Source organism: Gambusia affinis, linkage group LG02 (genome assembly GCF_019740435.1).
Source record: "Gambusia affinis linkage group LG02, SWU_Gaff_1.0, whole genome shotgun sequence".
NCBI classification, from domain to species: Eukaryota; Metazoa; Chordata; class Actinopteri; order Cyprinodontiformes; family Poeciliidae; genus Gambusia; species Gambusia affinis.
In genome coordinates this window covers 23,930,123-23,950,257 of record NC_057869.1, presented here as the reverse complement: position 1 = coordinate 23,950,257, position 20,135 = coordinate 23,930,123, and the positions used below count along the sequence as shown (strand labels likewise).

At 38.8% G+C, this 20,135-nt stretch overlaps 1 protein-coding gene across 2 annotated transcripts in view; it reads right to left on the bottom strand.

Annotated features, from left to right (window-relative positions):
* Positions 1-20,135, bottom strand: part of map2k5 (mitogen-activated protein kinase kinase 5) — a 55,382-nt gene that overhangs the window by 21,117 nt on the left and 14,130 nt on the right. Inside the window, exons 9-19 of one of the 2 annotated variants that reach the window (XM_044135216.1) lie at positions 17,675-17,714; positions 17,480-17,548; positions 16,154-16,235; positions 15,370-15,431; positions 13,344-13,392; positions 13,161-13,234; positions 10,489-10,539; positions 10,287-10,358; positions 8,527-8,556; positions 2,729-2,755; positions 2,360-2,392 (exon numbers count right to left, since the gene is read on the bottom strand). In XM_044135216.1, the coding sequence (XP_043991151.1) occupies positions 2,360-2,392; positions 2,729-2,755; positions 8,527-8,556; positions 10,287-10,358; positions 10,489-10,539; positions 13,161-13,234; positions 13,344-13,392; positions 15,370-15,431; positions 16,154-16,235; positions 17,480-17,548; positions 17,675-17,714 (589 nt within the window). Of the gene's footprint in view, positions 1-2,359; positions 2,449-2,728; positions 2,756-8,526; positions 8,557-10,286; positions 10,359-10,488; positions 10,540-13,160; positions 13,235-13,343; positions 13,393-15,369; positions 15,432-16,153; positions 16,236-17,479; positions 17,549-17,674; positions 17,715-20,135 lie in introns of those variants that run through there. The other variant, XM_044135225.1, reaches the window with a different exon arrangement.

The following is a 20,135-nucleotide window of genomic DNA, read 5'->3' as shown; positions in this document are numbered from 1 at the left end:
TTCAGCCATTAAAAGTAACAAACAATAAGTACAAAAGAAAAACGTGCTGCCAACTGCTTGATGGAGGTAGTATTATAAATTCAGTAGAAAATTTAGACATTACAAAAATAAAAACCTATTTAAATTTTGAAGCTTATGTCCCTGATCTTTGTTGAACTTTCACTAAACACAAAAGCAGGTTTAGTTTTACGATTGATACATTTTAAGGTAAAACTAGTAATCAAAACAGGATTTCTTTTAACTCCCAGCAAGTCTTTTATTTCTAAGCCTGCAAAGAATTTTAAAACATGAAATTTGTCAGGTTCTATGTTTTTTGGTGTATTTATTTCTAGTTTCCTGTGTGTCTGAGTCTCTGTGTTGTCCTGTCTCCCCTTGATTAGTCCCCAGGTGTGTCTCGTTCCCTGATTACCCTCTGTGTATTTAGTGTCACCTGTGTCTCTGTGTCCTTGTCGGGTCCTCCGTCTGTGTACGTCAAGTCACGTCAAGTCACGTCTCTTCACGTCTGTTGTCAGTCCACTCATATAACCTGTTGCTACCGGCGTTTGAGCCTGGAGCCAGCTCAGCCGTGCTGCCTGTGTTCGTGGACATTTTGGACTATTTCTTGTCACCATTAAACCATCATTTAACCGTACCTGGGTCTCTAGTGTCTACCTCACCACCTCATACACCGCAAATCATGGCAAAATTAAGCATATCTGAAAAGCTCAAACTTTAGCTTTTATTATAATTAATGACTACCTCATTCAACAAAAAGCATATCTTTACACTGATACTGTAAATTTTAGCTCTTGGGATTCCTTTACCGGAAAACTTCCATTTCATTTTCCCAACAAAAAATGAGTTGGTTTTTTTTCTGCTTATCTGCTTGCTTTGAGAGCAAAACCTAAATTTCTGCTGCCATGTGTCAAATGTCCAAATTTGTTAGATTTTGACTTAATACTCAACACACAAATAAACACAGTTGGCTCTCCCAGTATCCGCACACCAGTTGTGCCTCAACGATTACGAATGTACTTCAGCTAAATAGTTAATTAGTCAGGATACACATTCTCTCAAAGTGACTTCCATCTTTCCAGACAGAGCTTATCCTATTGTCTCCTCCTTGAAGGCACCAAATTAGCAGGGACAGTAAGGCTCTGCTGCTCCGGCAGGGACAACACGGCGCTTTCTCTCCCTTCAAGGGGAGACAGCAAAGGGCACGAGAAAAATAGTTTGAGTGATCGCTACGTCTAGCTGACTAATGAACAGTTCAGCCCAGGTCAATCCATTACAACCAAAAGCATTTAATTATTAATTACGGCCAATCCATAGGCAGTTAAGGACAAGTGACACTGTATGTTTAATGTGCAATATGGCTGGTGATGGGGGCAGTGGGTGGCTGTTGTTGTTGAGGCATTTTGGCTATTAGTGAATGTCAGCAAAAAGCTCTGGGAAAAAAAAAATATGAAGAAAATGTGATTGCTGGTTCTGATGAGGGGCAGTGTGTGTTCACATACAGTATTCATGAGGACGACAGCATGGCAATAAATCAAAAAACAAACATGCTTAGGTGGGTTTACCCTGCATGTTAGTCTGGCTTATACTGCATCTAATAAACTGTTTTTCCACAAAAAAAAAAAAGTGACATTTTAGATTTAATTGGTAACAGAAGCCTATTCTGAAGAGGATGAGTAGCTGGTACAACAATTGTTAGGATTTCTACACGTTTCCATGTCCAAATTCAACTGAAGAGTTCATAATCAAACACAAAAGTTCACAATTCATTTACTTGATCAATATGGTAGAAAAAAAGGAAAGAAAATTTGATGGATAGATAAACTAACAAAAACAGTTAGACAAACAGGACTGAAAACATTTCCCAGCTCCGGATAAATTTCAACGCCTGATCTTGTGTCACACACCCCTGTCGTGTGACGTCTTTTTAAAAGGTAGACTAGAATTGGCTGCGCAAAACATAACGTTTTTTATTCACGATTTTGCTCAGTCCTACATTCCCATATACTCCTGATTTCAAACATGTTTTCTCAGAAACAAGGATGCAACCTCAACCTTTAAGATAGCCATTACCTTTTTACACAACAGAGGTGGGAAAAAAAATCCTGCTTCGACATAATTCTGGTTCTTGTAGTCCACAGAATTCAGAACTGTGTTTTTGTGCGACTGACACTCGTGACGAGTCCAGCCTCTGCTACAGTAATGTGCATACGTCTGTTGCCGGAGGCTGTTGCATAGGGTGAAGGGTTGAGTGAATGGGGAGCAAAGCCGCCTGAGTGGTTTGCTTCATTAGGAAACAAAATATAAGCTTTCCGGGCCATTAGGACTGACTTTAGATGCAGAAGCACATAAGTCGGCGACTCACCTCATCAACGATGCATTGCAGTAACTGGAGAGGCTGACGAGGAGAAGCAGAAGGAGTCGGGGGGAGAAACGTTAGCCTGCATGGAATTTCTTGGCAATAGGGGAAATCAGTTGTGTGATAAAAAAAAAAAAAAGTACTAAGATTAATCACATGCAGCAAGCTCAGGCAAAGCAGGGTTTTTATTATTCCATTATAGCACCTAATGTAATACCAGCAGTTTAGGCATAATCTAATAATTTGCTGCAAAAAATCCAATCTGAGTGAGTTTTTTTTTTTTTTAAATGAGAGAGTCAACCAAGAGTGACAGACTATATGCAGAGGAAGAGACCTCTGGCTTCTTGCATCCTATTCCATAGCAATAAAACTTACCATTAGAGATCCTTGGTTTTTCTGAATCTGTAGGGCAAGACAGAAGAAGGAAAAAAAAAAAAAAAGAGATGAGGCAATATGTAATTAGTGTGTCATAATCAAGACGATGCACTTGGAAACATTATGATCACTAGGAGAAAATTATTGCTTTCCTGTTGGCAATTTGTGAGTACGTACTAACACCATTTACATAATGAAAACACACAAATGTTAATGGTCTGGCTCTCATTTGTGGGGAATGGGGGTAAAAGATCCACTAATGCTAATTTTCTGAGCATTTCTTTATTCCTGCCCTCCAGGTTATCTAGATGTGCTGGGATGTAGAAGAACTGTAAAACAGCGTTGGAGGAGATTTACAATGGGCCACGCTGAATGTCTGCTTTACAGGTATAATGGTGCGTTTTAAGTGACTACTAAAGGGTAGGAGGTATTGCTTGTACGGGGAAGAAATGTGAGGAGATACGGGAGCACATCCTTAAAAGTGAGGAAAAGAACATTCTGTAAAAGATTTAGGCTAGTTCTGGAAAGACGTTGGTAAAAAAAAACAAAACAAAAAAAACAAAAAAAACAAAAAGAAAACGCATACACAGCTATGATGATAAAAAAAAAAAGCATAATGTTCTTAAAAATGTATGAAGTAGAAAAGAGGCGTTTGATTTGAAAAATGTAGACATGCCATTTTAACTTAAAATGCATGAAACGGCAGTGGAGCTAAGCAAAGCATTAAGTCTTCCCATTCAAAACCCCTCCAGGGATGAATTCACTACAACAACTTGTTTTCATTTCTAAAAACCTTAAATTTATACATTCATCACTCAGAATAAATGATACAAGGCTTAAAACCTGGGCTCAGCTGAACAGATTGCTCATTTCTCCACGTTTTTTGACAGTGCATTAGAGCACTTATTGATTCACTCAATTAAATACAGGTTTTCGCACTCTGTAAATACCAAGAGACTCCTAAACTGCCTCTATATCCAGTTTTGCCTGATTCAGACACATTAAAAGCAACTATGGAAAACTAATTTGTTCTGAAATAATTACTAAAACAGAATTGCGAGCTGCTCCAGGGCTTGAAATTGGATAGAGGGAGGTTAACTTATTTAAAACATAATTGAGGACCTATTGTACTTCTACATAGCAGCATGGCTACATTTCAAAAAGAAGAATTCAATATGTTTGTGTGTTTATATAAGTCATTAGGTGAATGTTCATCCTGAGGGTAAACAATGCCTGATATGATAATCAAACTGGGAAAAAAAAAAAGAGAGATCTTCTGAGTTTCCTCTCTATAATGTCACATCCAAGAAGACAGCGCCATGTATGAGGATGTATTTACTTCTGTGTATGTGTGTGTTTGTGACAACATGATGAATGCCTCTGCGGAAAACATCAGCTTTCCGTCTCTGCTGAGCTTATGAAGTTTCGCTTTCTTGGAAATAGAGCTCAGCGTGAAACCAGAAGTCACAAAATCAATATTCAAATGCACAAACTTTTTTTCCCCTGCCTGCTCAATATAACTTCATAAAACATATCAGATTGCGAGTTTGTTTCCCTAAATACTTATATATATATGGTGTAAAATAAACACTGCATTCCACCCTGAACAGACCATTTGCACCATGTCACCATCATTTAATTAAATTTGTCCTGCAGTTCACCTGACATGGTGATTCCCCTTCAATTAATCTTACACTTAGGGGTAAGTAATAGAATATTTAAGAGATATATATACTCATGAGGTCGAATGGTCCAAACAAAGTCAGATCTAAATCTAACTTAGAATGTCTGGTTATAATTCAAAACTAATTTTTATAGATGCTATGTGTCCAATCTTTAATTTGGAAATATATCTTTTCTTTACACTTTTACAGTTACGCGATACTGTTGTTCCATCACTTACAATACAACTAAAACATGCAGATGTTTGTGGTTCCACCATGACAGAACATAAAACATGGTTTAATATTTGATAATGAATATTATGGAAAAGTCTGGATTTCTTTACATAACTGTCAACGCTTTCGCTTGTTTAAGTTAAACCCCAGTATTAAGTCTTTGAAAAAGGGTAATATTATTGTCAGTATCTGTAATCGTGTAGGGTGCTGACAAACTCACAGAACTTTGTTTACAACTACCCAGTGAATAAAAAGAAGAAATAGAAACTATAATATTTCTTTTTATGTTGAGGGGAAAAAGTGTCTGTAGTCTTTGATAGATGCAGTGATGTGTAATGAAGTATCTTAAAAAAGAAGAAGAAAAAAAAAACTCAGAATGGCACGATATTTCATCCGGGAATCTATTCGAATATGAGAAATATGACAAAAATGAAGCGAAACAAAACAATAGAGCAAACCAAAACGACAACAAATCAATCAGAAGCAATAGTGCTGGCGGCTGTATACACATCACATCATCAGGTCTGGTGTCTTCAAAGACTTTCAGAGCGAGCCGCGCAAAACTCCATTAACTCCTGACAAAGAACGCAAATGAATCCCAACATGTGGTGAAGTGGAATTAAAGAGACCATCTCTAATCATAGCAAACATGAGGTGATGACTCCACTCTGCATGTACACACGCACACACACAGAAGGATGAATGAGCGCCAGCTGAACAAAAAGCTGCAAATAAAAACAAATAGAAAACAAGCAGACATCCTCAGAATTTTACAGTATGAATGACACATCCCAAACACAATATTGGCTTTCTTTGGAAGTGCAATTTACGAATGCCTCCAAGCCAAACGTAACTCTTCCAGTATCCTTGGCAACTTTAAGGCTGAAATTTGTGTCACAGATTCACTCGCGATCGCAACCAACTTCGTTGTTCTGTGCTGAAATGTTTTCTTTGACGTATAGCGGGGGGTGGGGGGTTGCACAAACAGCTGTGCCAGCATCTGAAAAAAAATGACAGCTTAAGCCCGAGGACTTTGGCTGGCTGCGCTTGACGAGCTGGATCCGAGCGTTCTCTGCCACATAGCTCTGCCACAGCCTGCAGGTGAACTGTCTAGAGTGCCATATGGAGTTAGGGGAAAATTAACACCGAAATAAGGAAACTATTGGACACGCGAGAGCATAAACAACTGACAGATATTCCAAATATTCTGTGTAATCCCTCAAAATCATTTGGTGAGGAAGGAACATAAGAACATACACCCTACGTAAGAAGATACATAAGAATGACAAAATTACTGTAAATTAGAGAAGATCTAACCAAAACTAGACCAGCTCAAGACTAAATTCGCAAACACAAACTCTCCATATATTGACTTGCAGATGTGTATTGTAAAGAAATATGAATTTTCTTCCCTTTCACAATGACTCATTTTGAGAAGGAACATTAGAAACAGCAATATCTACTGGAATCAGCCTCACTGATTATGTAAACAAGCCAACTAGGTTATAGATTAATTCTTAATTACTGCATTTTTTTGGACTTCAAGTCCCACTCATGTAAAGTTGCATTTATTTAGAAATGGTCAGACTTGAGGGGGACTTGATCTGGTGACATGTTGTGTCCAGCTGCTTTTCATCAAACTCACAGAAACTGTCAACTTTGGCTTGGAAGTCTGCTGGCAGTTTTTGATGCACTGATGTCCATGCTCTAAATCAGCGTGGTCAGTAATGGCTGGCCACGCTGGTGAAGTGCGCAGCACAGCGGAGACACATGAGGTGTAAATCCTAGGTGATGAAGAGACAGTTGCATTGTGCAAAGAAGTAACACCAAGAAGAGAGAAGGGTTGTGTGAAAAGTCATTATTTTACTCTTCCAGTCAACTACCAGGTTCTGGAGAAGCAACTGCAACGTTCACAAGCCTTTTATAACTCAAATAAAACTATTTCTCAAGTGTCATGGTTTAGGCTTGCATAACTGCTGCAGTCTGTGGGGAGCTACAATACGCTGACAGAACCTTGAGTGCCAACATATAATGTGACATACTTAAGCAGAGCATTATTTTTAGTATTCCAATGTGATGATGTCCTCAAACACACTTCAAAGATAACCACTGCCTTGTCAAAGGTGCTGGACTGGCCAAGCATGTATCCAGATCTGAACCCTTTTGAGGATCTGTGGGGGATCCTCAAGCAGAAGATGATGTCATGGTGGAGTGAAAGAGGATTCTAGTGGCAACCTGTGAAGATCTACTGAACTTCAAGGCAGTGCTTGAAAATAATGGTGGCCACACAAAATGATGACACCGAAAGCATGATTTGGACTTTCTGACTTAAGGGTGTACTAATTTTTGCTGCAAGCAGTTTAGACACAAATAGGTATGTGTCGGTCTTGTCCCTTGAAAAGATGTAATAAAATATCTACAAAAATATGTGACGTGTACTCACTTTTGTGACATGCTGTATTTTAGCTTACCTAGCCAACAGATAAAGGAAATGCACGTCTCTCTATAATTGCAGATACCCTTGGTATAGATGTGACCAAAACAAAATGAAGAAATAGATGGCTTTCATAGAGAATTTATATACATATCCCTTCATTCATTCCCCCAAAGTTAAATTTTACCATTTAGTCCAAATAAATCTATCTATCCTTAGCATCCTGTCAAAACTGAAAAACATAAAAATAATCATTTTTTTTTCTTTTTTTTTTTTTACAAAAATCTAATATCCGTACAATAAAGTCAAGGGCTCTTAACTTTATTTTAAAGAGAGCTTGATTTTCACACAATACATCCTGAACATAAATCCGCTTCTTTAGATTCCTAGCAGGGAAGCAGCCAGCAGGTAACCTGAGGTGACCAGATTCAGATTGCTCAGGGACAGATTAGCAAGTTAAAGCCAACTTAAAGTACTAATTAAGACTTGATGGGATTGGGAAGTCACTTCTGTAGTCAGCAATTACATTTGAGGAGGATTTTAATTTACTGTAATGAGGAGGAGGGAACGGGCCCAGACAACAGCCTCATACACCGAAAGCTGTATCTAAACAACAAATATTTATCAGTGTAAATAGGAACGAAAAATTCCAAGGATTATCAGTGTAGCAGTATAGAATATATATTGTCAGTATAGCAAGAGCAATCTGCAGAACCTCCACGCCCCTAAAACAACCTAGACTAGAAATATCATGATCTGACACTATTTACACACACATTTCAAACTATATTAATTGATAAAATCATCCCTTTGAAAAAACCCCCAGAAAAGCAACAACTCGTTCTACTGCTGTTGGAATTACATAAAATTTTGATCATTGCTGTTGTTATATATTAAACATTCATGCTTAATTTGATTTCAATACAGACTAAGAGGAAGTCTAGAAGAAAGCGTAGCAGGAAAATTGAAAGAAAAAAACTGTCAAACTTCATAGCACTATGAAATTTGGACTATTATAAAACACTTCAAGAAATACAAGCTGGTTATTAATTAGGCTATCTGCTGGGGTAAAGCCTGCTGTCAGCAGCTTAAATTCACTAGCTTGCTAAATGTAGTTTTAAAGTTAACTAAATAAGAGTGATGGATGATGCTGTTCATGACTAGACATATTTCCAAATGCCTTAATTTTTCTACCTTGTGAGGAAGACAAAAATGCACAGCAACAGGTGGGGGAGGGGTTGTGCTGTAGCACTCTATGCCTATTAAGCCAGAGAAATCTCCAGGTATTGTGGCGCTATCAGTAGCCACTCATTAAGACTTTACTGTATTGTAGAGAAGGACTGAAACCATCGCTTTTAACAATCGTGCATAATGCCTAACTACATTTTACATACTGCTATTTATCTGTCACGTACAGTTCATACTTATAAATACAATACAAACACAAAAAATTAAAAGCGACTTACTTGAGGGTACGGGAACATGCCAAGAGCCAACTGTAAGAAGAAGAACAATAATTACTAATAAAGGAGATCTTAAAACATCAAAAAACAAATTACAAAAACACTTTATACAATTTCTATTTTCCTATGTGAATGCATGTGTGAAAAATGAATAAAAAATGAATAACATCAAAATTATGTAGCGCTTTATTAGGACGCTCATAGACACACATTCATAACAACTGGGCTGGATGTTGTGGCAAATACTGGCTATAATCTTTACATGGGAGCATGTGCTCCAGTGTGTAACTTAATTGAACACCATGAAGTTTTATATTGAAATGTATATTTAAATTTTATCCTCATACAGCATTGCATTCCCAGTTCTTGTATTCAGAAATGGACAGAGTGAGAGAATGTGGGTGCTGAAGCAAATGTACTAGCGGAGACATTCAGCCTTCAAAGTAAGCTTAGTGCCCACCTGCTGGTAATACTTCTTGGTCAAACAACGTCAGCTATTACTTAATAACCTCCATGCCATCCCTCCCAGAACAACATAGACAGATAACGAACAGGAGGACAATGTAGTGAATGCCTTGCATAATAAAACGTGTACTTGTGTCATTTTAAGTGAGAAGATTTGTGACAGGTTGCCGCCTTTAGAACATTTTGACGAGGTAGGTACTTTTCATCTGAAAGTGCCCCCATGACAACAAAAGCCAACATTTTCTTTTTTTGATCACAAATAGATGGAGCAGTGGCTCAAAGATTGACCCAAACTGAGTGAAACTGAAGGCCATCTCCTTTTTTTTTGCTTAACGCATTCACCGGTAGCAAGCGACGAAGAGACGGGTCATCTTCATCACACGGATTATTGGTTAATAATCTCAACAGGACTGCATCATACTGAGCTCATCCATTTTGGTTAGAGTGATTGAATTAAACATTATTGACAAACAAAGGTGAAACAGGGGCATGAATCATTTGTTGCATGGCAGAGAGACGACTGCAGACAGAAACGGATGGAAAATCAATAGTGCAAATGGGAAGAAGAGAGAACGGGGAAGTCTAGTTGTTAAGCTGAAATGTTAGACAGCAGGGTGTCTCTCAAACACGATCAACAACGTGTAGAGTGATGGAAAAAAGATGACCATGCACAGACACACACATAATAGTTGATATTAGCCATTAGGTTTCAGCTGTAGATGTAGATGCTACAAGACGTTCTTTGAGTAAAATCTGGGTTATTCCTTTTTATATGCAGAAATTCCTAAAGAAAAGGTTGGTATATCTACTGAAAATACATTACAACAATATTTTGACCAGAGCAACCAGATTTAATTTAACCAGTACAACTGAGTGCAGCTATGCTACTCCACATACAGGTACTGAGACCAGAGTCCTGCATAAACTCCAAGAAACAAGACAATTGAAGTAATACATTTGGTCCCTATGACTAGTGAAGCGAAATAACTTTAAACTTTTTATGAATGTTTAATGTGCAAATATGACATTGCAGAATCAGAATCAAATTTTCTGATTTCCATCTGATTCATATAAATTCCCATAATGTTCATAAAAGGTTTGAATATTTCTGAAATTCCCCAGCTCATCCCAAGCCTGTGGAAGGTTTCTGAAAACTCTCACCCTTTACAGCCTTACTTTGCATTTAATATTTTTCTTCTTGCTAAATTTTCACATTCCCTTCTGTGTAAAATACAGAAGAAAAAGCTTGAAGTTATTGTCAAAAAAATAAAAAAATAAAATAAAAAAAAATAGTGTACCTCCATGAAAGAGATGCCCACACTCCAGACATCAGCATGGATCCCATACTGCTCTCCTGATATCCTTTCAGGCTGTCGAGATAAACAAGTTTGCTTATTCTTAAAACAAACCAAAAACAAACAAAAAAAAAGAAAAATGGATGTATCTAAAATCAAAATTCAAAATTTTACCTTAAATTACAATAAAAAGTAGAAAACTTACTGCCATATATGCGTTGGTTCCCACATAGGTTTTTGCTATAGAATTTACCAGCTGTAAAAGGAAAGAAAAGACTCCTTCACATCACGTAAGTAAGCTTAAAATTATATCAAAAGTTAAACACAAATAACGTTAACAGGTTTTACAATTTTAAAAATAAAACAACACCTTTGGCTGATTTGCATTCCCTAAATCTACTGTCATGTAAGTGGGCTGCGCTCAGGCCTCAAAGAAGAGACAATGGCATCAGAGAAGAGGTGGGACCAAGTCACTGTTTTGCAAATCTCAAGTCTTTGTCCTCAAGTCAAGACAGGCAAAAGTCGAGTCACGTCTCAAGTCAGGAGCTTGAAATTTCAAGTTCTTTCGAGTTGTTGATTTTTTATTTTTGTTTACAATGTTCCAATTATGCTAAATGTAAATAATAGACCATGTGTTCTCTTTAAAATCAAATACGCACTCATTGCAAATACAGCACAGTGGTTTTGAATTTGGATGTGATGGTAAAATAAATATCTGTCAGTCCAAGTGGGGTTAAATCTACAGCCAATTTCACATCTCAGTATTGATAAAAAATGTGGCGTGAATTCAAGCTGGCCAGAATCACTAAACAAGACACAAAATAATGTGCTGCGTTACCGTCCAGAAGCATTCAGAACTACTCCACAGCGTTACGTTCAGGATCCTTACAATTGTACAATGTTTTACTCTTTCTGAAGGATAGCAAAATTACTGGATTATGATTTGTTTTTCTAGCAAAATTACACCACTTGGTAATGGGTTCTGTGCAACGACCATCACACTGCCACTTGAAGAGTTATAACTGAAAAAACAGTAGACTGACATGCACTGACTGCAGTAAACAATCTATTTATTGTCAATACAATTTCCCAACATCGATGTCTCCAAATACATCTATGTATTTTAAGACATACATAGATGTATGTCTACGTTTGGATTTGAGAACATGGGAAATGTCTCTGACCGGTGCTACTGTGTTCAGAGGAGGGGGGAGTTAAACTAACCTAAGAGCCATGGGGGGAGGAGGGGATATTTATGGGAAAATACTAATACGGGAGCAGGGTGGGAAAGGGGTGTAAAAGACTGTAGTTTTCTTTATGAATACACCATCCATCCTGTGATGGAACTGGACCCGATTCATCATTATGATGGGACAGAGAGAAACTCTCTTCCCTGAGTTCAGGTCCAAAACCTGCTTTCTGATCCGGACCCCGCTCAGTATCCACCGGCTTCCTGAGCTAACGCGGTGCACATTAATGTGGAGACGTTTGAATCACATACGGCATGACTAAACATGGCACACAAGTGAAAGATAAGCGGCATCACCAACGTAACCCAGAGTTGCTAACACGATGCTGGCTACGGTACTTAGTTGTCTCATAGTAAAAGAAAAGTACCGCTGACCGTTCTTTGTGCAACTTCAAATGGAGAACAGTTGGAAGTTGTATCTTCATCTGAGATCCGGTTCTTGCAGGTTTTGCATGTTTCACTCCATTTTTAGTTGGACATTTTGTGATTAATGTACCCAAAAGAAATTACTCACAGGAGCATATCTGCTTTGAGAGTTTTTTTCGTCTCTCTTTTTTTTTTTACCCCGTTGTTATTTTTAAATCCTGTTAATTTGATTGGATATGCTGCAGCTATGCATTATACATACAGAGTGTGAAAAAACAGAAGGACGGTCTGTGCCTGTTAATATGGAATGAGTGAAATGAATTAATGGGGCCACTTTATAAATAATATGTGTATTAAATGTTAAGACTTTGAGTAAAATATCAAGGCTTTTCAAGTAAACAGCTTCAAGTCAAGTCCCAAGTCAATGGTGTGAAAGTCAAAGTCAAGTCCGAGTCTTTGAGCATTTTTTCAAGTCAAGTGTCAAGTCTTAATTTTAATAACTCGAGTCTGATTCGAGTCCAAGTCATGTGACTCGAGTTCCCACCTCTGCAACAAAGTGTGTATGTCATCAGTGACACAACCGTGATAATGTCTGTCTGCTCCCATATGGCTTTTTTTTTCTTAAGGTCCTGCTGAATGTGAGGCAAGGATGAAGCGTTTACATGCATAAAAGACAAGTAAACAAACAAAATAGAACAAAAAGAGGGGTGGGACACATGTGTTCACCTTTAGGAAGGAAGTGAAGGTTATGAATGAAGGACCAATTTTCCAAAGAAGGGCAACTATTTGCGTGCCAGGATGCTGAAAGGGAAAACAGAGTCCACGGCTCTGGGTGTTTTGGGGACGGTGAAGTTCTGTCCCTGATGATCATCATTACAAAACACACTTTGGCACGTGGACACACACACACACACACGTGATGACAAGGCTATTGTCTGCCACCCAAGCTTTCCCCTCCGACCTACTGAATACATATCAGTGCGGCTCGGCGTTGTGTGTGTGTGTCATAATTATAGCAAATGATTTTTTTTTCAGAGGATGCAGAACAATGGAGGGGGGGGTGCTAATGTGAGAAGATGACCCTGGGGATGGCTCTGATGTCTTGAGTGTAGAATGAACGCTGTGATTGACAAGCTGGCCACATGAACACACACACACACTATGAATGCACAGGTCTGCAGCGGCGCAGCTCCACTCTACAGCTTCCTCGCATTTCCATCCTGCATTCTTTCATTCACTCCAACACAAACAAATCAGAGTACCTGCGTGCTGACACCAAAGTCACACAGCTTGACTTGTCCTCGGGTGTTCACCAGCATATTGGAAGGCTTGACGTCTGTGGAGACAAACTGCTTGATAAGAACTGCGACATCAGCACTCTGCCGCTTGTCTTTATCAACTCTGCCCCTTTTTTCTCTTTTTAATAACGCAGCAACCTTACTCACCTCTGTGAAGTATCTTCAGGCTCCACAAATATGTCAGGCCTTTTACAACCTAAAGACACGAGCGTCGGGAAAACGTAAAGGTTACGACTTTAAACAGATAAAAATCTGAAACTCGGCTTTGTTCCCTATTTAATCGGTCAAATGTAAGAACACATGAGCAGAACTCGATAGTAACACACTGCCAGACTCTTATCAGAGTGACAAAAAAAACAAAAAAAAACATGGCTGTTTATTTTGAAATCAGCTGTCAGAGTTGAAACAGGTCAACACGCTGTTTACAGCTGCGCTCACGGCTGATTATTTTCCCCCGAATACATAAACTTGATCTCTGACTCAGTTCTGTTAGTCCTTTGATGTCTCCAGGTGGTGCTAAAATATTTTGCTCAGAAAGCTGTGATTAACTCCTGTTTTCCACAGCTGGTATTGTGATCCACTAGCCCTGCTGGTTGTTGAACAGTTTTGAAGGACATTTACTGGTGTGACGTCGTGGCTCCTGCTCTCAGGTGGTGGAAAAGTCGACCGGCTCTTTTACAGAACCAGCCCCGGTTCTGACCCGATACGTCTTTGGTTGAACCAAATCAATCTGGTGGTCTCACAGTAAAAATAGACATCAGAGTTTTCAAACAGGTAGAAGTTTTTGTCAGAGAACTCAACATTTAAGCCCAACCACTCGTGTGTGTTTGAGTGCTTACGTAGACTCATAATATCAACTAACCTTTGTAAAAATGTTAATTAAATAAAGCAGACTGGTCTGCTTTCATTGGAGCAACAATTTATAAATGACAAGTTAGAATATTTCACGCCATTTTTGTATCAAAATAGAAAAAACTATGGTATGGGTAATCGACAAATATTAAATATGGAATAAGCTGACATGTTGCACCTCATGTTCATGAGAATAAATCACTTGCTTTATCGCAATGTGATAGAATATCAATTTGTTTGGATGACAATACGATGTTTGCCCGTATCACAAAGCGTGTCATGATAAGATTTCTATTCAATTAAATTCACAAATCTGCAATCGATTTGCGTGCCAGGATGCTAAAATTAGAATCAATTTTTAATCTCTCTAAAAGTGTAAGCACTGTGAAATAATCTGACGTTGTGGCTTAAGAAAACAGGGTTGGTTAAAATTACAAAGCTCTGCCTCCTCTCCCGCGGTGGAAGTGTTCACAACTGATGGCCACGTAAGATGTAAGACTCGGAGGAAAACCTCCCAGATCACATCGTGCAAACTGGAAACAGTGAATTGATTAAAAAAAGATTTGACCTGTTGTGGCAAAAGGGAAACTATGTTGGAAGTTAAGACTCTCGAATGCAATCATCATTTTATCTAAGCTTGTAAATTAGTCACACAATTAAACAACGAATACAGGAACTAATGAAATATGCCTGGAAAAAATAACATGAAAGTGAATCGAGTGAGAAAGAAGGGTTTTTACAGATGTGTGGCACGTGTAACCTGACAGATCCTCTTTAGAAAGCCAAATGGGTGTTTAACTATTATTCATTTTCAAATGTTTTTCACCACTTTGCGGTGATTTCTTCATTTACACAATATGCAAGCCACTTCCAGGGCTTTTGTCATCCACCACTGATATGCCACATAAGGAGATGAATGAAATTAACGAAACACAAAACTGTATCGAAAGGTTGTGGTACAAGAGCAACAACTGGCAACCTCCCCGGGTGCTTTTCTTTCAGTGATAATTAACAACTGTGGCAGTAGAAAGGAGGGAAAGCTGTGAAACAGAATTAGCACTGATTAAATAGCTGTCACTGTTTGATTACGGACAAAGTTAAAGGGGAAGCAACACAAAAGAGGAGCCGGAGCCGGAGGGAGGGTAATGAGTGTGGAAAAGAGATATGCATTAATCGACTTCAAGGCCGCCTCCGTCAAAAAGCTGGCTTTAACAGGGACAAGAAAATACGAGAGAAAAGGATCCGACACGCACACCACTCTCTCTCTAACTCTACTAAAAATAAATGTCTGATATGACAATCGCACTGCTCAGAAACTTACTGCCACAGCGATCCTTCCCAGAACGTGCTCCGGTATTCTTTTGTAGACGTCCAAAGATCCACCTGCATGGGAAAAAACAACGATCTTTGTAGGCCTGGGTTTTACCCGTGTAATATGACTGAATGATACATTTCACTTTTAATATACTGAGGAAAATCATAGGGAAAAAAAAACATGTAAAATTTGAGTGGGGAGAAAAATGCCTTGGCTTAAGATTTTGTTTAAAAGTAAATATCAGTTTAGTTTGAATTTCACTTCAAAACTGTTTATTTTTCCTAAAACGTTGTTCCAGAATCATAAGAAAACCTCCAATCCAAACATCACTGTGACGTCAAACTACATAATGATTTTTGCTATACTCCTTATTCAATAATGCAAATAACTGATCCAAGCATAATGTTTACTTTTACTAGTAACTCAAGGTTAAGAAAAGTTCCATGAAGTAGTCAGAAGTTACAGACTTTACTGACGTACTGCTGGATGTGTGAAACATGGGAATCATTGCATTAACACGCACTTAGACAAACACACACCTAAGAACCGTACTGTCCCCGATCTCACACCAGTGCATACATCTCCAAATGCACTTCAGTCAAGATTTATCACGCCCTTGTAGCTTTTAGCACACAGCCATGCTAAGCAGTTCACAGCGATCAGACGATCCTTTGATCTGCAGAAGTGTAAATGGACACTCAGCAGAGAGACAGAGCTGGGCTGTTCCCTCAAGTCTCTTCTGCGTAGCTGTGGGCAGCGAGTGAGAAAGCAACGTAGCAGAAAAACTCACCATCCATAAATTCTGTACATATGGAAATCCTGTTCTCCACAAAGAAGGCACTGAAGAAAGTGATGATGTAGGGCGAATCGCACTGCAAATAAAGAAGATGCTCATCAATTAAGACAAACTCAAAGCATTTTGATTTGTTTATAAAGTCGGAAAAGTGGTTGCCATCTTGCTAGCCCAAGCAAAACTTTCGTTCTTTGCTAATGTAAACTACTGTTTTACTGTGTTTATCTTTTCAAATTTTTAGAAGGGATTTTCTTTCATTGTGTCTAATAATGGCGACAGTGTTTGTAGTACATCCTAAGGGAGAAATAACGGATATAATATATGGAAACACAATGCAGAAGGCTTTCTCAATTTAATAAAACAGCCAGCAGTAATTTCAGACTTCCTTTTGATTCAGTCACTGAAAGATAAACCATTTGCATATGCTTCTGTATTTAAGGTCTCTTATCTCTCATCCCTCCAAATTATCAAAATCAGCTTAGCTGATCATCCTCCATGTCCAGCGTTGTATAAAATCCAGCGTTTTGGCACCAAACCTGCTTCTACAGACATTTTTGATAGAATGGTTTGCTCCCCTGCGACAGACTGTCGACCTGTCCAGGGTGAACCCCACCTTCACCCGGAACGTAGCTGGAGAGGAACCAGCAACCCTCCAGACCCCATTAGGGACAAGGGCGAATAGAAAATGGATGGATGGATGGATGGATGGAAGTAGCCACCACAGTAATTTTGTGTCATGATGTTCATAATAACTGATGTTTTAAAAACCGAATATTGCATGAACTATAAATGACGTGTTATTTTTGGAGCGCTGCTTAGAAACCAAGGGAAGTGAAAGCAGGAGCCCTTTAACATGAAAGGGATTAAATGATTGGTTTTGTGAATCATTCTATGCCTAAACTATTCCCAGTGATGATGCAGAGTTGGTTAAAGCAGGTCTGCATCATAGTTGCGCTTATTTAACCCAAAGATCAAAATCTATTTTATATCAACAAATGTTACAACTATTGATCTTAATAAAGCACTTCAGTGCAGCACAGCAACTTAGCTTTGACTACTTCCATGAACCCTGTGGCGATTTTCTTTTGCTATCAGAAGAATAGCGCCTCCGTATCTTCCTTATAGGAACTTCAACTCAATATCTTTGTTTTTCATCCTTGAATTAAAACACATGTAAATGGGTATGTTTCTGATCCCTTACTTTGTAAGAGTTTGCCTGATAAATATTGTCAGTGGTTAATTAACAGAGCAGGTCAAAAAGATTCAGGATTAGGAAAAACTAGCTGTTTTGCTGAAGAACAGATGAGAGCTGGAGACACCAACCTTGTAGAGAATTTCCAATTCTGACATGATTTGCTTCTGTAACTCCACTGTAATATCCAGAGGAATAATCTGTACTCACACATTACAAAGAGAGGAAGGAGACAGTAGAGTTTATTAAATCAAATACAACAAAATAAAACTAAGTGCAATGGAAAGACACAGCAAAGGAGTCAATACAGTCAGAGGAATTCTCACCTTGACAGCTAAAACACGCTTGCTGAGAACATGGTACGCTCTAGAGAAAGAAAAAAACAACAACAAATGGGCAAATATATTCAAATCATAATATTAAAAAATGCCTTCCTTGCCTTTCACTGTCATTTTTAACTGCGTGATATTAAAAGAAAAACTGTCTGTACACTTATTTCTTTATCGTTAGAAAGGTCATGGTCAGTTTTTAGAACCAGCTATGATTCTGTTCACTCCTGATTTAAACACTGTTAAGTTCAGTTTTTCCTTTCTACTGCACAAAAGATATGCCAAGGTCTTCGCAAATAAATCTCCGCCTACTTCCAGGCTTTCATTAACGTTCTGAACTGGGAACTGTAACAATCACTACTTTATTGGTCTAAGAATACCACATTCACCGTAATCAGCAAGTGAAATAACGTTCCAGAAAACAGCACAACTGATTTCCTTATAAAATACAGTAAAAGTAGATTTTTTTGTTGTTGCTCAAAAGAGCAATGACTAAATGATTAAAACCAGATCAAGGCAACCCTTTCTCTATTTGCTCCAGACTTGAGGCTAGAGTTGCAGGTAAAGCTGCAGTCGCCGACCGGCACCATAATGATTTAATTAGCGAACACCTTAGCAGCATGCGTCGGCTTTAGTTACCGGCCTTGAAGGTCGGTTTACAGTGGCCCCGACAATACCTCAAGAGCTCTTAACATACAGTCCTCAAGGACGAATACTGTACGACAGCTGTCAAGTGATGAAGAGGAGGTGGGTTCGGTGTACGTCACGCGGGCTAGTTGATTTGCAGGTTTAAGACATGCGATCCTTACCCAACAACATGCAGCGGGCCCTCTGTGAGTATGGTACAAAGTGTGCTTAATGTGTCCAACTTTGGGGTGTCAAATTGCTGTTTCGGCACACACTCCTAAACTGGCCCAGAACTTTAATTAATGGCAACTATTAGAGCTGAGTTAGGTATTAACAAGCAGGGCAAACACCCAATGTGGCTATCCTGTGCATGGTAACTAAAGTATGACAGAAAAACACCTTGATCATTTCTCATGCAGCCTAATCAAAAAGATGGAAATGAAAAGGCTGCATAATAATACACTTAAACATTTCCTGACTTGTGTGGGATGTTTGATTTTCTAGAAGGAATGTTGATCATATGCCTCATCGTGGAAGAAAGCTGATGGCCCCGTTTTCATTTTGATCTCTCTGTCCTCCTGTTAGCTACAATCAATAGTACTTAAGCATGACAGCTGCCTCTTAATTAAGAGGAGGATGTTAATTGATGCAGGACTGCAGGGGTACACATGTTATGTACCGACTTAGCCATGTGTATGAGCGATTCAGAGCGAAATTACTGCAACACCAAACGACTCCTGATTGTGATAGAGAAGTCTCCACATGCCAAGAAGAGGAGTGACACAGCAAAATAACACATTGGCACCAATTTCAGTTTATTTAGAGTCATAAATAAAAGAGATGGTTCAAAAACAGATACACTGAAATGGAAACTGTAGGTATAAATCCCACGTAAAATAGTTAAAAAGGTCAAAGTTAGAACAAAAACTGCATCAGGGCTGTAAAAGAGATCGTGACGACTGCTTGGTCAAAGCTTTATTCTCAGCCTGGCCTTGACCACCCCAGGGCTCAGCATCCTCGTATGAGTTACAGTGACAAGCTTGTGACAGCAGGAGGCTAGGGGACAAGGTTACATAGGCACCCCCACCGTCACTTCCCCCGATCTGACCCTAGTAAATGTGCCCCATTGCCTGGATCTTATTTACACTCCAGCTTGCTCTGTAATAAAAGCTCCATCATGCAGTATTCATAGGGCCTCTCACGATGCCTCTAAACTTGGGGCTGTGGGTTACAGACACGGGCCTTTTTGGATCTGGGGTAACAGACATGCGTGTTCGGCTGGGTTACATAAAAGACACTCTACCCGTGCTTCTCACTGGCCATCCTGTCTGAAACCGACGGGTTTCAAAGAAGCCTAAGTACAAACGTTCATAAACTTATTAAGTTTCTTCCCTCTCCACAGGAACTACAAGTGTTTTACCTGTTGTCAAGACAACTGCACACAGATGATTTGTCCACCTCTGAACTTGTGATTCAGATTTACCAGTACAAATGAAACAACTTTTCCGGAGTCAAATTTCCACTGGCGTCAGCTCTTTTCATCTCTGTTTGTATAGTTAAACTTCAAATCTAGGACAAGGACTTTAACCCATTCGTTTGTGATTAATTAATTATCTAGATTTTTTATATATATAAAAATCCAGAGCCAGAACCTTTGAATTTGCATGTTTCTTGTGCACCTTTAAATCCGATGTAACAGCAACATCTGCAAACATCGGCCCAATAGAGGTTCATTCTTGCTTTGAAAAACGATCTGATTGGACGCTAGAAAAGACTACTGTGTGCAAGTTGTGCTAAGAGGAGCCTATCACTAATGCTACTCAAGCCTAAA